This window comes from Adiantum capillus-veneris, chromosome 17, assembly GCF_014529385.1.
Source record: "Adiantum capillus-veneris isolate H3 chromosome 17, ASM1452938v2, whole genome shotgun sequence".
NCBI lineage: Eukaryota > Viridiplantae > Streptophyta > Polypodiopsida > Polypodiales > Pteridaceae > Adiantum > Adiantum capillus-veneris.
In genome coordinates, this window is record NC_140947.1 from 82,652,879 (window position 1) to 82,676,534 (window position 23,656).

Genomic DNA, 23,656 nt, shown 5'->3' on the forward strand with positions numbered 1-23,656 from the left:
TTGTTTGACACAAAGCAATCCCACCATAGTAGTGCTTGAACTATATGCCTAAATAAAATGCAAAAGTCCCAAAATTGACATTTCAAAAGAGGCCTTCAAATCAGTCCTAACATTAACACAATATATCCCTCATCTTTTCAAGTGAGTACAATGTCATCACATAGAGAACACAAAAATTGCTTTCTTTGGCAAAACAAGCAAAGTAATAAGATGACATTACTGCTCTTGGTCTCCTCCATTCTCAAACTTTCTCAAAGTGTCCCCCTACCTATTTTGGACTACTTCGGGTGTGCATGGGTATATTCGTTTGAGGTAAAGTCTAACTGATTTGTGTGTTTTCTTTTCTATGAAGTGGCTTCAAAATAGGTGCATGCAAAGAAGATAGTAAAATAGAATGCCTAAGCCTACACTAGACAACACAGTGCATATTACTTTGAAATTTGCATTTGACATCTTCAAAGAACAAACAAGAATGGGGTTCAATAAATCCTCCACGTTCAGCAATGGCAAGGGAAAGAGCTGAGTGAGTGAGTGCTAGTCTGTTCACAAATTCTAACCCTAGTTTCCCATTAGCATTGACAAGGCGAGGCAGTCTTAAGTGTGCACCTTACCATGATGATATTCTTTTTGCCAAAATCTTCTGCAAGATGGGATTGGTAGTCAAACATAAAGTTGGTTTTTTGCGACGGGATGGGATGGGTGAGAGGATACATGTTTGATGGATTAGTTTACCTTTTCCTTGAGAGGGATACGATTTTCAGGTTTTTAGTACGAAGGAAATAACAAGATTAGGTTTTTAAGGCAAGGGGTTCTTATCAAAGAGTACTCTCTCTCTTAAGAATACTCTCTTACGCCATGATAGAGTTATCAAGGGAAGTTAACCTAGTGGTAAAAGCGAGGGGCTTTAAGCATGCCCGTTATGGTTCTGGTTCAACCATTACAACATGTAGGTGTGGGTATGTAGGCGTGATCACGTAAAACTAGCTGATTGGAAGCATCAGATTGAGAAAAAAAAGAAACAAGTGATGGGGCTTAAGTTACAAAAGAAACTCTTGTTAGGGTAGCAGCTAGCCTGTGGGTCTCAATCCTTGGAAGGAGAGTTCCTAATGTGAAGGTATCCTTCAAAAGAACTCACTGACAGGCAACAGTTAAGCTTTGATTAGTCCAAGGCTATCTTTTGGTGGTACCTCGAGATACGAATTGACATGCATTCAAAGGTTTTTGGTGCATCGAATTCAAACATACCTTGACCTAAAATGCTTGGACCCTTGAAGAAGTGTGTTCCCAAGATGATAGCTTCAAAGCAAGAGAGAGAAAGGGTAAGGAAGTTGAGGCGGTCCACACTCATCGTCAATGAATCTCTTGTAGTATGCAAGGTTTGAGTGTTGGACTAAAGATCACTCTCCAAACTGGCAATCTCTCTCTCTCTCTCTCTCTCTCTCTCTCTCTCTGGAAAAAGATATCAAGCTGAAACTGTTACATTTGAACAAGTTCACGGTAATGGGCACACCTCCGTTTATGAGCTGTGCTCTTGTTGATTTATTTGTGTAGTCTTGAATTGAATGTATATAACACAAGTGGGTATTGTATAGTATACCAAAACCATACCTATGATACAATGCTTTTCAATACAAGGGAGGCTAAGCCATGCAAGCTTCTAAAGAGGATCGGGCCAGCCACAGAAGCACTGGATCGTTCCGCTTCAAGACTAAATAGTCTGCATTGCTATCCGAACCAGGCTCCTCCGAAAATCCAATTGCCCGTAGAATCTCAATTGCACCTGGAAAAAGGAGTCTTCTAAAACACTCCTTTCAAAAAAGAACAGAAGGGAAGATAAACTTATAAATCTCTGCTTAAAAAACTACCTGTAAACTTTGCAATGCGATTTTGAAAAGCTACATTAGCCTGCAAAATAAGAATCACAAAGCCTCGAGAGAGTTATATGTGCAAAAGAGCAGGTACATGCTTTTCCCAGCTTTCAGGCTTTTTCAATTTAGTAAAGCCAAGACTACATTCTACACAGTTAAAGGAAATTTACAAATAAAAGATCCTACTATACACCATATTCAATAGAAAGAAAGCACCTAGAAACAAAACAGCGCTGCTATCTTGGTAGAAACTTTGCTTATGCAACTGTGAAAAGTCCAAGTTACACATGGAGAAAGTGTGCATCAGGGTTGGGTTAAGAATATCGGTTGCAAAAATTCATCTGAAAGTCGCTCGCAAACAATAAGCAACCCTACTCACCCGTCATAACAGACTTCAAGATACCCCGCTCAAGTTTGATATCAAATTCAAAAATAACTAATGTTAGAGATCAGTAAAAAGGCCAATGTCCCATGGAGAACGTACGTAAGCTATGAGCATTCATTCTACAGGAAGACCCTAACTGCTTTGCCGAATCTGTTAACCAAACAGAACAATGCATCTTCGTATGCATGTTTGGACAAGGAAAGTACTATATTTAGCTTCAGTCCCTCTTTGTGCTCTTGCTAACCAATTGATGCGCCACTCTTGACAACGATACACACAATGGCAATGTCCTGACAAAAGTCAATATCAACAAACTATTTGAGAGAACAGGAGAGAATAATAATGCTCAGTCCTCAAACTTTGCCTTCCACTAAGCTACTAGCCCTGCACAACCGCTAGAACGAATTTCTGTTTAGCTTGTCTACTTCTTTGATTCTGTTTTTTCTTCCATTTGTAAATACTTTACCTTTGTACGTGATTTCTTGCCAAAAAAAAGCATCTGCAGCACCACCTCCTAGCTGGGCAATGTCCAAGGACATAGGTGTGCACCTTTAAAGCCTCACCTCCTCGAGGTGACCTTGAACATGCCTAGCCTCATGGGCTGACCACCACTAGCACTCTACTGATGGAGGTCGTTGTTTACAAATGAGACCTAGCGCGCACAGTTTTTGGGAAAGAATCTTCGTGCCTTGACCCCGGATCTATCAGCCACTCCCACCCTTCATACATCGCGCATCGGGCGCGCTCCCGTCTTCATCGCTTTGTCTTACAGGGCATAAAGCCATTAAGAATCCCAGATTAAGCATGGGTTCTCGTGAAGAATCTGATGGAGATAACACCTCTCAACAGGAAGGCAAAGAAAAGTAGAAACCGACGAAGAAACTGAAGAAAAGAATGAAGATTAGGGCAAATTTTTTTTTTGGTGAAGAATTTTGCCGGAGCAGAATACAAGCGTCCACTGCAAGTTGACATGGGTGTGAAAAGATTGATGAAGTACTCTAGAGATCCGAGATTTGCAAAACACCTGAAGATTACCCGATTGATGAGAGTCACTCGAGATTGCGTGAGGCCATTGATTCCCCTCTCAGGATGAGACGAAAGCTGAAAGGATAGATGAGTGCAGAAAAGCGGAAGCTTTACTCGCAGGAAGAGCTGGAACAGAACTGTTGACCAAAAGATGAACCAAATACTGAAAAGGACATTCGACGTATAAAGATTGTTTTGTAAAGGTTAGAGACCAACTGTCCGATCATGCACGCTACATTCAGTACTGCACTACAGAGAGCATCTTCTCCAACTCACGGAGGACGGTTTTGTGACTAGGCCTGCATACATGGATACACACTTATCTCATGGGATACGATGCGCTATTGGGCAGATACGCACATCCTCACATCAACTCCAGATTGAGACTGGAAGATTTTGCGGAGTACCAACAGGGGCAGGATATGTCACTTATGTCGCTTAGAGCCAGAGACAAAGCTGCACTACACATGTCATTGCCCGGCGTACTATGAGATACGAGACCGCTTCCACTGTCTGTTCAAAGAGGGTTTTGGACCATTTTCTAGAGTCATGAGATACGAGGATCAGAGATGTCTCGGATTGTTTCTACTAGAGCTGCGCAGATTTAGGGAGAGCTTGTTGAGGACATCAGGGGAGAGACAGTCTCAGAGACAGATCACAGATTTCTTTACACCAACCAGGGGAGAGCCAAAGGAGCAGTCATCACAGCAGATCTCAGAGCCCACCCACACTAGAGGTACATTGACTGATCGATGTCACAAGACGGGCATCACGTGCCAATAGAAAAGAACATACTGCACAAACTTTTAGCACTTCAATAACAACTGAACTGAAAGAGAGACAACACGCGACACGAAGTGGTGGAATTCCACCCCAGAGAGTATTGGCCCCAAACCTTGGTGCCCCTTTCGGTAAAAGCATCTGGTCCAAAAGCAAAGCCAAAAAGCTGCCAACGTAAATCACGGAAATCCAAGACAGGTTCAAAACAAATACCATCCAATTCAAACAACTTCCAAACAGGATCATCAAACAAGTTCTCAAACAGATTCTCAGACAAAATTCAAACTTAAAAAGAAATCTCGACATCAGCCGAGCTTGAAAAGTCGACTGACTTTCCATCTTGAAACCTGCACCAAAAATTAGGGTTAGGTTTCTTCCATGAGGTCGTAGCCGAGCACATCATGGTCCATAAGCTCTTGGACAAACAGTGTTTCTTTGGCGGCAATGGTAGTCCCAAGATAGCAATCGCACCGAACCACCAAGGTTATCAACTCGAGAAGAAACATCTACTGAGAGATGTCGAGAAATTTCAAGTTAAAATCTGCTGGGGTTTCCATGGCAAGCATTTCAGGATACCCCACTCTACCAAAAGTTGCACTCCGAAGGAAGATGTCAGAAACCATACAACTTCGGGCAAAAATTTTCTTGAAAGCTTGCCAAGCCCTTGGAGTGTGCTGCTTGGTAGCTGTCGACATCAACATTTGCATGGCACTGCTTCTGAGAAAAACAGCAGCTCGAAACAAATCTTGGATCCTTCTCTTGCAAGTGATCTTAATGGCTTATGCCCTGTAAGACATGAGCGGTGAAGACGGGAGCGCGCCCGATGCGCGATGAAGTAAGGGTGGAAGTGGATAATAAGCCTGGGTTGGAGGGCGAAGATACCTCGAATAAAATCTGTCTGCTCTTTTGTAGGACCAGTATGCTTTCAGAAAAGCACACGCCTGATGCTCTAATACCACTGTCACAAGACGGGCACCACGTGCCAATAGAAAGAACATACTGAACAAACTTTTAGCACTTCAATAGCAATTGAACTGAAAGAGGAGAGACGACACGCGACACGGAGTGGCGAAATTCCACCCCAGAGAGTATTGGCCCCAAACCTTGGCACCCCTTTCGGTATTTCTTTATATTGCATCAACCCAGTACAAGCCGGTACTCCAGACTCTGCACCTTCTCCAGGAAGCATGCAAGAGAATGAGCCCTAACCTCATATTTAAAGGCCCTAGGCCCCAAAAGCAGTTTACAGTGAAAAGCCTTCAAACTCAAAAGCATCTGGTCCAAAAGCAAAGCCAAAATGCTGCCAGCGTAAATCATGGAAATCCGTACAGCCTGCCACATCATCAGCCAACGTGCCAACGCAATTTTCGAAAATCTACCACGTCATCAATTTTTGCGTGTTTCCGGATCCTGCTTTATTTTCTTCCTTTATGTCACTTGGGACCCCATCAAACGAGGTCCCCATAAGTTAATAGGACTTCTTCTTCTGTTACTTGTTCTTCTTAGGGTTTAGCCCCTCGGCCGACATCTGCAAGTCGGACGCCCACGACCTCGAGGGGTCTCCCACCATCGATGAAGGCTGCAGCAGCAGATCCAGATCACTCTAGCTCGACATGCAAGATGCCCAATCAGAATACTGACCATGGAGGATATTGATGAGATTCGACAGCGACCGATGAGAGATTTCATTTGAACCCACCAACCCCCCCTCCCTCTATCTCGTTTCAGTTCGGGATCAGCTTTAGATTCATTTCATTAATGTTTTAGTTTTAGTTCTTTGTACTTTCCGTCCTCATACATGGTATCAGATTCACCAATTGTAACTTTCTGGTCTCATAGGTCATTTTGGCTTTTTGAAGACGTTAATATAACATTTCAATTCATTCCTCTCTCTCTCTCTCTCTCTCTCTCTCTCTCTCTCTCTCTCTCTCTCTCTGTGTGTGTGTGTGTGTGTGTGCGCGCGCGCGCGCAAGAAAAAAAGGTTGATTCTATTACGTGAAAAATCTCCCAGAACGCCCATATGGTGCCTATTTTGCGAGCAAGTACATCACTGTTTACATAGCAAGCCCATAGACATCAAACAAAAAATTGTAAAACGAGATACAATTAGGCACATGGCTCAACGCAAAAGACTGAAGGCTAGGATAAAAAACCTCTCCTAAAGAGAGTGAAAAGTGCCCTAGCAAGCTAAATGGAGAGAAGAGGGCAGTAGCCTTTGAAAGATAGGCGCTTCAACCAAAAGCCCATTCAGCGACTATAAACCAAGAACCAGAGCCACCAAAAGCCACCAGCGGTGAAGATGACAGTGGACAACTATGAGAAGTTCGGTGTCGGGCAAAGCCCGCCAACTGGTAAAATCTGACAACAAAAGGTAATGGAGGAATAGAAGGGATAGAGTAGTTGGGGACGAAGGTGAGGGTGAAGAGGCAACTGACATCACCGAGAGATTTCAACAGGATGGCACAAGGTGGGTAACAAAGCACTACATTGGAGCAGACAAGGAGCTTTCATCCAGAAGAGCGAGCAGTCCACTTGCTGAAGGTGGCTCCTGAAGACCTCTCTCTCTCTCTCTCTCTCTCTCTCTCTCTCTCTCTCTCTCTCTCTCTCTCTATATATATATATATATATATATATATATATATATATATATATATATATATATATATATATATATATATATATACATATATATATCAAGGAAGGTGAGGAGAAGAAGTCATGGACCGTGGTCATCTCCGCAACACAAAAGAAAGTAGAGGAGGCCGAAAAATGGATTGAGGTTGCCAAGAAAGGGAAAGGTAAGGAAGCTCCTTGTACACCCACTCTTATTAACATGACCCTCGAAGAGGAACAAAGGAGGAGGATGCGGGCTCTACATGTGAGGGTAACCGGCCTCAAAGACAAAAACAATGTGGAAAAAGAGGTCACAAGCCTCACATCTATGATGGGGTTGGACAAGCCTTCACACACAAAGGCATGGAGAGTGGGCAAGAAGAGTGATGGTCCTGGAGAATCTTCGAAAGGGAGAGCTCTTATATTACGCTTCCCCTCCTTGGAAGAGAAGAAGGAACTCTTGAGAAAGAGGCCTACTCTCAAGAAGACAGGTATTTTTCTCGATGATGGTCTCACTCTCTCACAGCTTGCGCATATGAGAGAGGTAATGCCAGAGATTACGGCGGCAAGGGGAAAGGGAAAGATGGCCTTTTACACAGATGGTCGAGTGGTGATTGTAGAGCGGCGCTCTACATGACGGTCTGAGACCTATGGGACCACACTGAAGATGGCTACTTGGAATTGTAATGGATCTATGAGGTTGGACGTTGGTGCCTTTGAGGACAGTTTCAGAGACAGGGACATTGTTTTCTTCTCAGAGACGCATCAGGCCCCCGCACAGCTTATGCCACATGTGATGGGATACAGATGGGAGACAACCCACAGAACAGTCGCGAGATCTGAGCATGGGAGTAGAGGTCCAGGAGGAGTAGCGGTGCTATTTAGGGAGGAGTTACAACCACTACTACATATTATAAGGAGAGATGATCATGCTAGATACATGTGGGTGAGGTTGAGAGCTCACACAGGCCGATTTCTATACATTGCCATATGTTACTTCCCCCCAGTACGTCAGTATATGCTACATCCAGAGGACAATCGCCTTTCTCTATACTAGATGATGATATATGGGAGTTTTCTAGGGATGGTGATATCATCCTCCTAGGAGACTTCAATGCCCGAACGAGCAACTCTCAGACAGTCTTCTACGACACTTCAAATGAGATGCTTAGAGAGCTTGATGTGGGTGAGTTGGGGCTTGACAGATGCTCACATGACAGAGAGCAGACGGAGTATGGGAGATACCTCACGAAGATGACGACTGCACATGGGTTAGCCATACTTAATGACTTATAGCAATTTTCTGAAGCAGCCGGTTTCAATGCTTTCCACACAGACACGGGCCAATACAGTGGACCATGTTATGGCACAACCGAGCTTTATTCCTTGTATTCAGGATTTCATAGTGGGAGCCAGACCAGCGGGCGTAGCAGTGGATCATGCACTTTTGACATTTTCTGTTTCATTTCAGTATAGTACAGCCCAGACATCAGGAGGTAGGTCACATACCCGTTATACATTTACACCAAAGACTGACTCAGTTTATACAGAGGAGATCTATAGCCGTCTATGCACAGTTGGTCCTGGCCTCTTAGTGGAGGAGTGCACCACTTTACTGACTGAGACACTGCATGGTGCAGCATCAGAGGCATACCCACACACTCAGCCGGGTCGGAGGCGGTATTCTGGGAGCATGCCCCAAAATAGTTGGTATGATGAGGAGTGTAGAAAGATGGGAGCCCAGCTTCAAAGGGATCTTCTTTTAGGAGTCATCACTTACAGACAATCTCGGATTGTTTCCCAACGCCTTGTGCGACAGAAGAAACAAGCTTACTTGGCCCAAATGGAGCGAGATTTGTATCAGCTGTTCTTGAGTAGAGACTCAAGAGAGGCATGGCGATTCTTTCATGAGCACTCCCCTCCCCCGGTGATTATTTCTCCTAATGTGTGGGGCCAGTATGCCTCATCGTTATATACGGTTCCTGGACAGGACCCCCTTCCAGATCCTACAAAGCCATGCCCACCTACCAGCACCTTCTTTACCATTGAGATAGTAAAGAGAGCAATTGACAGGATGAGGACTAGCAGGGCATATGATCATGATGGTCTAGTAGCAGAGCACTTTACACATGCTAGAGATATGTTGGTAGAGGTTCTTGCAGTGGTGTTCAATCGTGCCATGTGTGAGGGGTTACCTGAGACTTGGAGATTGTCTACTATTGTGCCTATCTTCAAAGCAGGTGATCCTACAGAGCCTGGGAATTACCGCACTATTATGGTTGGGCACACATTGGCACGGTTGTATGCATCCATTCTTGAGCAGCATTTGAGTAATTGGGCAAAGGGTGAGGGTGTACGAGCAAAGGGCCAATCGGTTTCAAGAGGGGTTTCTCCACTCTTGATCATATTCTGACACTCAGAGCCATCATTGAGGAGGGCAGGTCACATGGGAGACGGATTTATTGTAGCTTTGTGGATTTCCGCAAAGCATTTGACATGGTACCGAGAGCTCGATTGATGCGCAGACTGCAGGAGATGGGGGTGCCCATAGTGTTGATTTGGGGGATTATGGCTCTATACAGATCAGTGATGGGACATAAACGCACTCCGGAGGGGATATCTGATTTAGTTCACTCCACCATTGGGGTGAAACAGGGTTGCCCATTGTCTCCTACTGTATTTGGTATGTATGTTGATGAGGTGTCTGATTACATTGACAGAGAGGGTGATAGAGGTGCCCAGCTGGCAGGGACGTGGATCCCTTTGTTGTTATATGCTGATGATATTGTGTTGATCTCTGACTCACCAGAGGGTATGCAGCGACAATTGGATGCATTACACAAATTTGCAGAGGATAGTGGATTGTCTGTAAACCTTGGTAAAACCAAGGTTATGGTGTTTAACACCACACCACAGTGGATCAGGAGATCAGCACCGACTTTCACATATGGTCAAGAGATTGTAGAGTATACAGATGCATACACTTACCTTGGGGTTGTCTTCACTAGGCCGAGGTTATCTATGGGGAGAGCAGCAAAGACTAGATTGACTAGAGCTTTTGCGGCCTTGGGAGGCTTGGAGAGGATGTGTTCGCAGGTTCAGTTCCAGGAACCTCGGACAAAGTTATGGCTCTTTGATACCTTAGTAGCCTCACCTATGTTATATGGGGTGCAGACATGGGGACCTTCTGTAGGCCAAGATGGTTGGAGACGTATGGAGAGGCCCTTGGTATCTATGATCTCTCAAGTGATCAAAGCAAAGGCCTCCGTACCCCATGCTATCATTCGAGCAGAGCTAGCTGCCCCTCTTATGGTTGAGGCGCTTACCAGATCAGTCTCCTTTGTGCACAACTTGTGGGATACTACTAGAGACAGATATGCTAGACTGGCCCTTGAGTCTTCCAAACAGTTAGCTCTTTAGGGGGACACTTCATGCTAGTATGCACAGATGACATCATGGTTTCAGACGCATGGTTTCACCATGGACAGGCTGCCCCCTTTCCAATACTCTCTTCAAGCACCCCCGATGTCTCTTACACGGGTGGAGATTACTAGACTCATTCGTCAGGACCTGATCCAGCCGGATACCAGGAGGACATGGATAGAGCCACCACAGGTTGGGCACGAAGATGGCTTTCTATAGAGAGCATCTTCTCCACCTCATAGGAGATGGGGTTGTGATTCGACCCAGCTACATGGACACACATATGTCTCAGTGTTTGCGGTGTGCCATTGGTCAGATACGCACATCCTCACATCAGCTAGAGATTGAGACCGGTAGATTTAGAGGGATACCAGCTGACAACAGGACATGCCGCTTATGCCAGTTAGAGCAAGAGACAGAGCTACATTACATATGTCGTTGCACAATGTACTATGAGATACGGGGCCATTTCCATTGCTTATTTAGAGAGGGTTTCGGCCCTTTCTCTAGGGTCATGAGTTATGAGGATCAGAGATGTCGGGGGCTATATCTACTTGAGTTACACAGATATAGACACTTTACTGGGGAGAGATAGAGAGAGACAGTCCCAGAGATAGATTACAGATTTCTTTTCACTAGATATGTGACAGCCAGAGGAGCAGTCATCATTGCAAAGCTCGGCCACACTCATTCGGCAACTACTGGCACTCTCATCGACCGAGCACTGGAGCTACAGAGATCCAGACTGCCACGATTGAGGAGAGGGGCTACACAGCATCGACGGAGACTACAACAGAGGATTCGAGCCATACTCTCTCGATATCCAGAGTGCATATGAGGATAGATTCTAGTGAGTAGTATCTAGTTCTTTTGTACCCAGACGTGGTATTAGATTCACCATTTTGTAACAGATTGGTCTCATAGGTCATTTTGGCCTTTTGAAGACGTTAATATAACATTTCATTTTATTTAATCTCTCTCTCTCTCTCTCTCTCTCTCTCTCTCTCTCTCTCTCTCTCTCTCTCTCTCTCTCTCTCTCTCTCTCTCTCTCTCTCTCTCTCTCCGCCCCCACTTTTACATATGGTCGAGAGACTGTGGAGTATGCAGATACATACACTTATCTTTGGGCGGTTTTCAATGGTCCAGTATTTTCCCTGAGGCGTACAGCAGATACGCGATTGACCAGGGCCTATGCAGCATTGGGGAGACTTGAGAGGATATGTTCGCAGGTTCAGTTCCAGGAACCTTGGACAAAGCTTTGACTCTTTGACACTTTGGTCACTTCGGCCATGCTGTACGGAGTGGAGATATGGGGCCCCTCAGTTGATCATCATAGCAGAGTTGGCAATACTGATGGATGGAGATGTATGGAGAAGCCCTTGGTGTCTATAATTTCTTGGATGATTACGGCCAAGGCCTCAGTACCACATGACATTGTTAGGGCGGAGCTCGCTGCTCCTCCATTGGTAGTGGAGGCACTCACTCGATCAGTTTCATTTCTTGGGCTCTCCCTAGAGACAGATATACTCGATTAGCACTAGTGTTCGCGACAGCTGGCATTGCAAGGAGATAGATCATGTTGGTATGTAAAGATGGCATCTTGGTTTTAGTTACATGGCTTTAGTATGGATCGGCTTACCCCATTTCAATACCCTCTGGATGCACCCTCCATCTCCCTCACTAGGGCAGAGATTACCAGGCTCATCAAACAGGACTTGATTCAATTGGATACGAAGAGGACATGGATACAACCTACACATGAGCTAGGTACAAAGATGACTTTCTCTAGAGAGCATCTTCTCCAACTCACGGAGGATGGTTTTGGTCTGAGGTTTTGTGTTCAGACCAGGATACATGGATACTCATCTATCCCACGGGATACGATGTGCTACTGGTCAGGTACGCACATCCTCACATGAACTAGAGATCGAGACAGGTAGATTTAGAGGAGCACCCGCTGAGTCCAGGAATTGTCAGGTGTGCCAAATAGAGCCAGACACAAAGCTACATTACATATGTCACTGCCCAGTATACTATGAGATACGAGGCCGTTTTCACTGTCTATTCAAAGAGGGTTTTGGGCCACTTTCTAGAGTCATGAGATACCAGGATCAAAGATGCCTCGGATTATACTTACTAGAGATTCGCAAACACAGAGAGGATCTCTTGAAGAGGGGCACAATGAGAGAGATCCAGCGACAGTGGAAGATTACAGATTTCTTTCAGTCACAAACAGAGGAGTTCGAGCACCCCCACAGCATAACAACACCAGAGGCATACTGCTTGATCAGGCGATAGAGTTGGAGCGGTCCCATCACCCACGGATGAGGGGGGCCACGGGTGATGGGGGCCCTCTCGACATCGACGCAGATTACGACAGAGGGTCCATACCATACTGGTGGGACATAGGAGCCGTCCCGACAGAGTGCCTACCTTGGAGGACATTGAATCTCTATAGTTTTTTGGGTACTGATGTATATGTATATGATGCCTCGACTGTCAGAGAGCTCCATTGTATCAGCTCACCCTTTGTATCAGCTTTCACCCCACCCCTACCCACTATTTTCTTTTCAGTTCTTTGTACTTCTTCTACCCAGACCTGATCTTAGATTCACCACATATAACCTTTTGGTCTCATAGGTCATTTTGGCCTTTTGAAGACATTAATATTACATTTCATCTCTCTCTCTCTCTCTCTCTCTCTCTCTCTCTCTCTCTCTCTCTCTCTCTCTCTCTCTCTCTCTCTCTCTCTCTCTCTCTCTCTCTCTCTCTCTCTCTCTCTCAGGTTGTCTACTATTGTGCCTATCTTCAAGGCAAGTGATCCTACAGAGCCTCGGAATTACCGCACTATTATGGTTGGGCACACATTGGCACGGTTGTATGCATCCATTCTTGAGCAGCAATTGAGTAATTGGGCAAAGGGTGGGTGTGTACGAGCAAAGGGCCATGTCGGTTTTAGGAGGGGTTTCTCCACTCTTGATCATATTCTGACACCCAGAGCCATCATTGAGGAGGGCAGGTCACATGGGAGACGGATTTATTGTAGCTTTGTGGATTTCCACAAAGCATTTGACATGGTACCGAGTGTCACAAACGGGAGCGCATAACAATATAAAATATACTCGGATAAATAGAATTTATCACTTAATATTGAAGCCAAAGGATATAGAGAGAAACAGATAGAGAGAGAGAGAGAGAGAGAGAGAGAGTGTGAGAAGATCGACACAGTACTGGGGACCAGAAGATGGGCTGGTCCCCCCCCTTAAAGAGAATTCTTTATTAGGGAGAATCTTTTTACAAGCACAAGAACCCCTCCATTCTAAATCTCTGACTCGATGGTCGTTCCTTCCCGTAAAGGAAATCCGAGAGACAAGCTCTCAATCCTTTTTCTGTCTGTACTCGGAGTTGAGACTCCGCAGACAATTTCCGAATTCCATTTCCGGAATTCCCAAGCGTAGGCCGAAGCCTTCTCGCTTCTCCTTCGCGATGAAGTACCTGCAAACACACACACAAACACACGACAACAATTCGTATGGTGAATCCACAATAGATACCTGTCGCTCTTACGCGGGAAAAGCGACTTCCATGCTTCGCAGTCTCGCGATCTCTCGCGTCTTCTGGCGGCAGAGTCTTCTCTTGCTGGCGCTGGTAACTCCTTTTCAGTGAGGGTATGTGGTGCTTTTATAGCTCCTTGACCACGGCACGAATAGCTGCCTCGCGTAGAGATCGCGGCCGTTTTTTTTTTTTTTCCTGTTCTACCCGGTTTTTTTTTTCTGTTCTACCCGAAATAGGGAGAGAGAATTCGCTAGCTGGTTTTGTTGCTTTATTTTCTAAGTGGCTGCCCACTTATTAAGTGGACGGCCGACATATTTTAAAATTGGTCTGAACCTACCCAAAAACTCAATAAAACCTTATAAATTTAAAACAATGCTTTTCACAACACTTCCCAGGCGTCCCTGGATGCAACCACATGCACAAATGCAATGCAAACATAGATTCCTCGCGGGACAGCGTCTGCTCTTCCCGGAAAACTCTTTAAAATATTCCACTTTTTAAGAAAAGCTTCTCAAAACCAATCTTTATTCTTGTGCTTGCGTCTTTACGCATATTCCTCTTTCTAGTTCGGATTTCCTCTCGACTATAGTTATCCCCTTTCCGATGCACCCGTCACCCACCTTGTGACGCATCAGGAATACCCATTACCTAGTCCTTTCCTACCGAACTTACGGTACAATCCCCTTCACAATGCTCTATGTCACCCATCCTATGACGCATCAGAGATGTCCGTTCCCGGATGGTCGGATACTTCTCCCCGATGCTCCCTGCCACCCATCCGATGTGACGCATCAGAAGTACCCGTTCCTGGTGGCCTTACAGATATTCCCGTTCACAGTGATCCCGTCATTACTTTGAATGACGCACTAGGAATACTCTATACTCGGATGTCTCTAGTGAGAAAAACCCTCACTTAAAATTCCAATAATTCATTTAAAATTATTTTTCTTGGTGTTCCAAGTGAGAAAACCCTTCTCACTTATAAATCCAATAATTCATTTTAAATTATTTTCCTGTTTGATAAAGCCAATTTAGCAACACCGAGAACTCGATTGATGCGCAGACTGCAAGAGATGGGGGTGCCCATAGTGTTGATTTGGGGGATTATGGCTCTATACAGATCAGTGATGGGACATGTACGCACCCTGGAGGGGATATCTGATTTACTTCACTCCACCATTGGGGTGAAACAAGGTTGCCCATTGTCTCCTACTCTATTTGATATGTATGTTGATGAGGTGTTTGATTACATTGACAGAGAGGGTGATAAGAGGTGCCCAATTGGCAGGGACGTGGATCCCATTGTTGTTATATGTTGATGATATTGTGTTGATCTCTGACTCACCAGAGGGTATGCAGCGACAGTTGGATGCACTACACAGTTTTGTAGAGGATAGTGGATTGTCTGTGAACCTTGGTAAAACCAAGGTTATGGTGTTCACCACCACACCACAGTGGATCAGGAGATCATCACCGACTTTCACATACGGGCAGGAGATTGTAGAGTATACAGATGCATACACTTACCTTGGGGTTGTCTTCACTGGGCCAAGGGAGAGAGCAGCAGAGACTAGACTGACTAGAGCTTATGCGGCCTTGGGAGGCTTGGAGAGGATGTGTTCGCAGGTTCAGTTCCAAGAACCTCGGACAAAGTTATAGCTCTTTGATACTTTAGTAGCCTCAGCTATGTTGTATGCGGTGCAGATATGGGGACCTTCTGTAGGCCAGGATGGTTGGAGACGTATGGAGAGGCCCTTGGTATCTATGATCTCTCGACTGATCAGAGCCAAGGCCTCCGTACCCCACGCTATCATTCGAGGCTCGAGCAGAGCTAGCTGCCCCTCCTATGGAGATTTAGGCGCTTACCAGATCAGTCTCCTTTGTGCACAGCTTGTGAGATACTACTAGAGACAGATATGCTAGACTGGCCCTTGAGGTTTCCAGACAGTGAGCTCTTCAGGAGGACACTTCATGCTGGTATGCACAGATGACATGATGATTTCAGATGCATGGCTTCAGCATGGACATGCTGCCCCCTTTCCAGAACTCTCTTCAGACACCCTCGATGTCTCTTACACGGGTGGAGATTACTAGACTCATTCGTCAGCTGGATACCAAGAGGACATGGATAGAGCCGCCACAGGAGTTGGGCACGAAGATGGCTTTCTATAGAGATGGGTTTGTAATTCGACCGAGCTACATGGATACACATATGTCTCATGGTTTGCGGTGTACCACTGGTCAGATACGCACATCCTCACATCAGTTGGAGATTGAGACTGGTAGATCCAGAGGGATACCAGCAGACAACAGGATATGCCGCTTATGCCAGTTAGAGCAAGAGACAGAGCTACATTACATATGTCATTGCACAATGTACTATGAGATACGGGGCCGTTTCCATTGCTTATTCAGAGAGGGTTTCGGCCCTTTCTCTAGGGTCATGAGTTATGAGGATCAGAGATGTCTTGGGCTATATCTAGTTGAGTTACACAAAAATAGACACTTTACTTGGGAGAGCTAGAGAGACAGTCCCAGAGACGGATTACAGATTTCTTTTCACTAGATATGGGATAGCCACAGGAGCAGCCATCATTGCAGAGCTCGGCCCACACTCATTCGACCACTACCGGCAATCTCATGGACCGAGCACTGGAGCTACGGGGATCCAAATGGCCACGATTGAGGAGAGGGACTACACAGCATCGAAGGAGACTACAGCATAGGATTCGACCCATACTCTCTCGACATCCAGAGTGCAGATGAGGATGGATTCTAGTGGTAGTAGTATTTTTGTTCTAGTCTTTTTGTACCCAGACATGGTATCAGATTCACAATTTTGTAACAGTTTGGTCTCATAGGTCATTTTGGCCTTTTGAAGACGTTAATATAACATTTCATCTCATCTCATCTCTCTCTCTCTCTCTCTCTCTCTCTCTCTCTCTCTCTCTCTCTCTCTCTCTCTCTCTCTCTCTCTCTCTCTCTCTCTCTCTCTCTCTCTCTCTCTCTCTCTCTCTCTCTCTCTCGCGCAGACACTGGACAGCCGCACGAGCCACTACCACAGCAGAGCTCACTTTCGTCTCACACCAAAGGCACACTGATCGACCGAGCGACTGAGCTAGGGAAATCCAGGCGCCCACGACTGCGGAGGACTACGCAGCATCCACGAAGGCTTCATCAGAAGATTCGGTGCACTCTGGCCAGGCATGCACGACGCCCGGTCAGACTACTCACCATGGAGGAGATTGATGAGACCCGCCACGATTGAGGAGAGGGACTACACAGCATCGAAGGAGACTACAGCATAGGATTCGACCCATACTCTCTCGACATCCAGAGTGCAGATGAGGATGGATTCTAGTGGTAGTAGTATTTTTGTTCTAGTCTTTTTGTACCCAGACATGGTATCAGATTCACAATTTTGTAACAGTTTGGTCTCATAGGTCATTTTGGCCTTTTGAAGACGTTAATATAACATTTCATCTCATCTCATCTCTCTCTCTCTCTCTCTCTCTCTCTCTCTCTCTCTCTCTCTCTCTCTCTCTCTCTCTCTCTCTCTCTCTCTCTCGCGCAGACACTGGACAGCCGCAGGAGCCACTACCACAGCAGAGCTCACTTTCGTCTCACACCAAAGGCACACTGATCGACCGAGCGACTGAGCTAGGGAAATCCAGGCGCCCACGACTGCGGAGGACTACGCAGCATCCACGAAGGCTTCATCAGAAGATTCGGTGCACTCTGGCCAGGCATGCACGACGCCCGGTCAGACTACTCACCATGGAGGAGATTGATGAGACCCGCCACGATTGAGGAGAGGGACTACACAGCATCGAAGGAGACTACAGCATAGGATTCGACCCATACTCTCTCGACATCCAGAGTGCAGATGAGGATGGATTCTAGTGGTAGTAGTATTTTTGTTCTAGTCTTTTTGTACCCAGACATGGTATCAGATTCACAATTTTGTAACAGTTTGGTCTCATAGGTCATTTTGGCCTTTTGAAGACGTTAATATAACATTTCATCTCATCTCATCTCTCTCTCTCTCTCTCTCTCTCTCTCTCTCTCTCTCTCTCTCTCTCTCTCTCTCTCAGACACTGGACAGCCGCAGGAGCCACTACCACAGCAGAGCTCACTTTCGTCTCACACCAAAGGCACACTGATCGACCGAGCGACTGAGCTAGGGAAATCCAGGCGCCCACGACTGCGGAGGACTACGCAGCATCCACGAAGGCTTCATCAGAAGATTCGGTGCACTCTGGCCAGGCATGCACGACGCCCGGTCAGACTACTCACCATGGAGGAGATTGATGAGACCCGCCAACGCCCGATGCTAGATCTCCTGTGATTTAGCTATCCCGGCAAGCTGCCCCTTTTGCTTAGTTCACATTGACCAGTCTAGGATCCCATAGTATTTTTTGTTTTGTTTTGTTATGTTGTTAGTTAGTTTGTTACTCTGACTTTGTATCAGATCCACCACATTGTAACTTTCTGGTCTCATAGGTCACTTTGGCCTTTTGGAGACGTTAATATAACATTTCATTTCATTTCATCTCTCTCTCTCTCTCTCTCTCTCTCTCTCTCTCTCTCTCTCTCTCTCTCTCTCTCTCTCTCTCTCTCTCTCTCTCTCTCTCTCTCTCTCTCTGCGCGCGCGCTACCAAAACCAAGCCCTCCCCGCCTCAACTCATTCAACTCCCAAAAACTTTTGCCTGCCTCTCTAGAGTCTTTCTCTGCTACACGGACGGCTTCTTGTTTCGACACCAGCAGTCCCTCTTAACAAATGTAGAAATTAACATCACTACGAGACCACCACCACCAACCCACCCCCATTGACTTCAATTAAACTTACTTGATAAGAACAAAGCCCCACATACACCTTGTGCATACATAAAAGGTTCATCCATACAAATAAGGCAGAGAATGAAAAACTGCCTTTGCGTTTCTCATTTTAACTGTTAAGTTTGTTAAATTTCCCTTCTAGTGACTTGTTATCAAAACAGGGAAGACAATGCTCAATTTCTTCTCTTGCTTTACAGTTCTCCAATTCATTCAGTGCAATTGTCGCAAATAAATCACCGGTAAATACAAAAAGACTTGTGACAAAGCAAAAACATTGAACTCTCATTAATCCCCATTCAGAGTGCATAAAAGAATTACCTTTCTCAGACGTTTAAATTTCTCCTCATCAGGATGCTCCATGAGATTCCTAGCAATTAAGAAGCACAAAGCATGCAATTAGACAGAGGAGGAATCTCTCACGACTACTGACTTTAATTGATTCACTGAAGTGAGCATTTACCTAAGGATCTTGTATAAGCTCTGAATTGTTGCTGCCGCTTCTGAAGGAGATGCTTCTGCTTTCAGCTTCAAAATTGCATTATTAACTTTACGGCAAACTTTTTCCGTGCTCTCCTGCAGTGACTTCAAGCTTGAATCCTCTTCCAATGGCCGTTCAATCTGTCCTACGAACTGATCAAGATTTCCAATGCCTCTATTAAGTTGTGATGTGTCTGCTGACCACACAGGGACGCCACCAGCCGCCTCAACATCACCGCTGACACGTGATGGATTGGGCAACTTGTCCACAATCTTCAAATCAGTTTCGGCGTTTGTGGAGGATTCATAACCAGGAGGATGATTAGGTTGAAATCTTGGTTCTTGTTCACATGCCACATTGCCCATTTGTGAGCAGGAACCTGGAGCCAGATTCTGTACTGTCTCCACCAGCCCATCGGTGGACTCTGCAGCAGGTTTATCAACCTCCATGTCTTGCAAAATAACAAGATTAGGTTCTTCTTTATCTCGATCGTCAGGGTCGGGCTCTTGCTTAGAGGAATAACCAGAATCACTTGAACTGGCCACTTCATTTCCCTCCGCTATAACACTAATCTCAACACCCTCACTCTGAGTCCTGTCTTTAGTATTAGACAAACGTAAAAGAGCAGCCAATGCTGCTGCAGAGCGTACACCTAGCTGACTATGCTCCTTGCTTCCCCCAAGTTTCAGGCCACCCCTAGTGAATACACCCCCCACATCTGTAAGCTCTTCCTCTTCCTCGTCATCATAAGCGCCCTTAGACCCATCCAAACTTTGACCTCCTGATTTTGTCCAATCCAATGATATAGCTTCCTCATTCAACTACAGTTCAAGATAACCAAACTTCTGAATTCACATCAAACAGGCTTCTTCTCCACCCAAAAAAGAATTCCTACAAAACGTGAGCATTGGTAAAAATGGACCTGCTTGTTCAAGGCATGGAAGTGTGCATCATGCTCCGAATGGACCATGTGAGCCTATAGCAATCATTATCACCGTGTAATTACAAAAATATGTTTAGAAGAGAAGCTCAATGATTTTCTAAATTTATATAGATACTTACCAACTCATGAAGTAAGGTTAGTTTAATACTTGCATACTTCCGGAAACCTTTCAGATCATCTGTCCGTAGGCGTAAGGAGATCTCTTCACCTTGATTCTAGCAAAAGCAGTGAAGTTTCTTATCAAGAGAGAAGCAGCTGTCAGAAGAGTTTTTTGTGCTGTATACGTTGAATATCTAATACCTTGTTATAGCCTAAGATACACTTTGGACTGATCCCTACATAACCAAGAGGTGCCATTTCCGTCATTAATCCAACTCTCCAACGATGCTAATAGGCAGAAAATCCACACCATTAGATGCAGACATCGTTACAAACAAGTCTTAACTTTAACAAATTCACAACGACCGCTTAGTTTTTATCAATAAATCCCGTATGATTGAATATTTTAAAATGATTGAATTCTTCATAAAGAAAGAATTGATGAGGGAATGGTCATTGTATACACCTTATTCATGATAGCAACTATGCCTGGATCGCTTGCAAGCTTATGCATGATTTCCAAAGCTCTTCCTGCTGGAGGGTTCAGCTGTATTGCACCAAATACAAGAACCATGAATTATCAATCAAAGGAAGTCAAACTTGAGGTTCAACTCGAGTTACCTCAACACCTGGTAGCTGTAAGGTTCTGAAGTCACAAAAAATGTAATCCCCCTGAGGAAGTGCCCTGGGTACACCAGGTTTGCCAGTTTTCCATCTCTTGGCACGTTGATCCTCTTCTGAAAAACCTACGATGGTTCTTTCAAAAGCTTTGCCAGCCTCTTGAGTCACGTCACTGATCTCCGCTGGAAGCACTCCCAACATTCTCACTACTTGATCCTAATAGAGAAAACGAACATAACCACTGCAAAATGGTAAGAAGAGAGCTGACTAATTAAGCCTGACATTGTATAGCATGCATGGGACACGGGTTCTTATCAACGCTCATTGCTCTCTCTCTCTCTCTCTCTCTCTCTCTCTCTGTGTGTGTGTGTGTGTGTGTGTGTGTGTGTGTGTGTGTGACTACCTCAGTAATGCCAGATTGAGATATGGATAGCGACGAATAGGGAGGAGAGAAAGGCAGGAGGGCAGGAGCACGTGGGAGGAGGAGGCGTAGGGTGTGGGGAGCAACCCCTGATGCAGAAACCAGCTGCTGCCCCAATTCCAAGAGCGTTAAGTGGGCGGCCAAGCGAAGTTTCAGCAGTTTTCCGCGATGCAGGAATCTGAGATCCAACAGCCTCGTTTCCTCACTGGGCTTGCAATTATCGTCAACCTCCGCTTCCGTGACCGGCTCATTGCGCTCGACGTCACTTCCTGCCATTGCTGCTATTATGAATGAACGAAGGCGTGCGGTAATCAACTTTTTATAGTAGGCCTACACAGCTACTCAATACCACAGGCTTCAACATTTTCCCTACTAGCTCTAAAATAAATAAAACCCTTCAATTAGTGTCAAGATTCTTTTCAATAGCGACGCTCGTCAACCCGATGACTTGACGCTCACCCGTCGTTCGTAGGCTGCAAAAACTCCACCTTCTATCGTTCCAACTCGTGATCGCTTGTAGCCTCTCAACCTGACTTCGAGTGTGTCTGTTTCCTTGGGCATCTAGATCCATTCGCCTAACTGATTGTTGGCTTGAATTGTTAGCTTGCAAATTGCGTTCTCTGTTAGCTCTCCTCTGTAAATGTGTGTTGCCCTTCTTCATGGAACTCGGCTCTCTCTCAGACTTGAGAATCTATCTACATCTATTCAAAGGAGGCTCCTCATGTTACTCCTTTCCCTCCTTTGGCTGGTAACATTAAAGTCAGATTTTGGTAGTCCATCATGTGCTTGGCACGGTCAACCTCCATAATCACTGTCACAAACCGTGCCTCAAGTTGACATTTGCATTGTGCCCACAATCCTTACATGTGCACACACAAAATCTGAGGCCACTCCTTCCCGTCCTTAGTCATAGCCTTTCAAGCCATGAGCGACAATTGGGGCGTGCATGAAATTAAATGTGAGAACCTTGGCTCGATGGCTCTGACCATCAACTACCACAACAATGGCAGTTGTGTTGTTGTAGGCAAACAAGCCCGGCATCTCGAGCTGAACACGTACACTACGCATAGTGAGAGAAAGAAGACGCATCATGCAAATCCTTCGATATTCTTCAACTTTTGTTCATCATGCAAACTCCATTGAAGACTCGTATCTTATTCATTTCTTATACTTTAAAATGAAATTTCACCTATATTTGGCGGTATCTCTCAAGATTGCTTTAGAATCTGCAGTTTTCACAATGGGTATCACCTATTGGGAGCTCTCTTATTTTATTGGCACTACCTTTCCGCAGAAAGGGAGTGTAAATACGAGGAAATCTCAGCCCGTGTACAACGAAGCTATCTTTAATTTTCTAGTCTCTTTTCTTCTTCTCTCTCGCTCGTCCTCTCCTTCTCTCTCTCTTTCTTCAATCGGAGTGAAAGGTAGTGCCAACGTCGGTCTCCAGACGCCTTGTTCAATTTATAGTCAGATTCCACCAGATTCTCTTTTTTCTCTCTCAAGGATCTACTACCCTTACAAAAGGAAAGGGCCGAGATCGAACTCTCTTTTTTCTCTCTCAAGGATCTACTACCCTTACAAAAGGAAAGGGCAGAGATCGAACTCACACCCATCAATCAATAGCCTTTCGACCTACTCTTGTAACCACTCCAGCAATGGCGTCAACGTGCTTTTGTATTCAACCCATGCAAAGAAAATATAAGCTTGTTTGCCTCCGCCCTCAACCTCTGAACGTCTCTTCTCGTCTGGCACTGCAAGCGGACACTCTCAAGCCCCTGCTAATGTGAGACGATCATCAGGTAATCGTAGGCCTACATCTTAGCGTCGTCATTGAAGTGCGGGAGCAAGAGTGTGTGTGTGCGTGTGTGCGTGTGCGTGCATGTGTGTGTGTGTGTGTGCAGCAACAGAGAAGAGAGAAGAAGAGAGGAGACATAGGTTTTGGGTGGACTCCAAACACAATAGTATTTTTAGGGTTATGAGTCCTTATTGTTTTTATGTAGAATGAATGGTCAGTGTTAGTTCCTAAGTCTTCGACCGCCCAACACTTAGGCGCGGCACATTGGGCTTTACCACCCCAACAACCTCCCGCTTAAAGTACAATGTGCCTTTACGCTAGGGTGACAATGTATATATACATACAATACAGGTAGACGATGACCATGATCATCTACCCAATGCCCATGAGTTCCCAACAATGTGCAAACTGCTCTGAAGATAAGCCCTTTGTTAGAAGATTAGCAGGATTCTAACTTGTGTGAATCTTGGCAAGCTGCAATCGCTTGTCCTCAAGCACCTCACAAATAAAGTCATACTTCGCATCCAGATGATTTGTCTTTGCATGAAACACTGGATTCTTTGACAATTGTATAGCACTTTGGCTATCACAATGTAACACGGGCATCTCAACATTGATTCCCAAGACTTCCACTAGCTGACCAAGCCATATAGCTTCCTTGCAAGCTTCTGACGCTACAACATATTCACCCTCTGTAATAAACAGCATAACGAAATCTTGCAAACAAGATTGCCATGAAACTGCACCTCCAGTGAATTCAAAAACATAGCCTGAAGTGGACCTTCTCTTGTCCAAGTCTCCGGCATAATC

The 23,656-nt window shown here is 45.3% G+C and overlaps 1 protein-coding gene across 3 annotated transcripts; it reads right to left on the bottom strand.

Moving 5' to 3' along the window:
* Positions 1–1,491: 1,491 nt before the first annotated feature.
* LOC147437580 (zinc metalloproteinase-like protein) lies at positions 1,492–21,353 on the bottom strand. Of its 3 annotated transcripts, none has more exons than XM_086487098.1 (10): positions 21,034–21,350; positions 20,631–20,846; positions 20,476–20,556; positions 20,211–20,297; positions 20,030–20,125; positions 19,890–19,943; positions 18,950–19,788; positions 18,808–18,856; positions 1,866–1,905; positions 1,492–1,780 (listed from the first exon to the last, which is right to left on the bottom strand). In XM_086487098.1, the coding sequence occupies exons 1-10, from the start codon at positions 21,325–21,327 to the stop codon at positions 1,641–1,643; spliced, it is 1,896 nt and encodes a 631-aa protein (XP_086343224.1). In that variant the 5' UTR covers positions 21,328–21,350; the 3' UTR covers positions 1,492–1,640. The 3 variants fall into 3 exon arrangements, with proteins under 3 accessions (XP_086343224.1, XP_086343226.1, XP_086343225.1); XM_086487100.1 differs by having other exon boundaries at positions 20,631–20,871; positions 21,034–21,172; XM_086487099.1 differs by lacking the exon at positions 1,866–1,905 and having other exon boundaries at positions 1,492–1,808; positions 21,034–21,353.
* Positions 21,354–23,656: the final 2,303 nt, after the last annotated feature.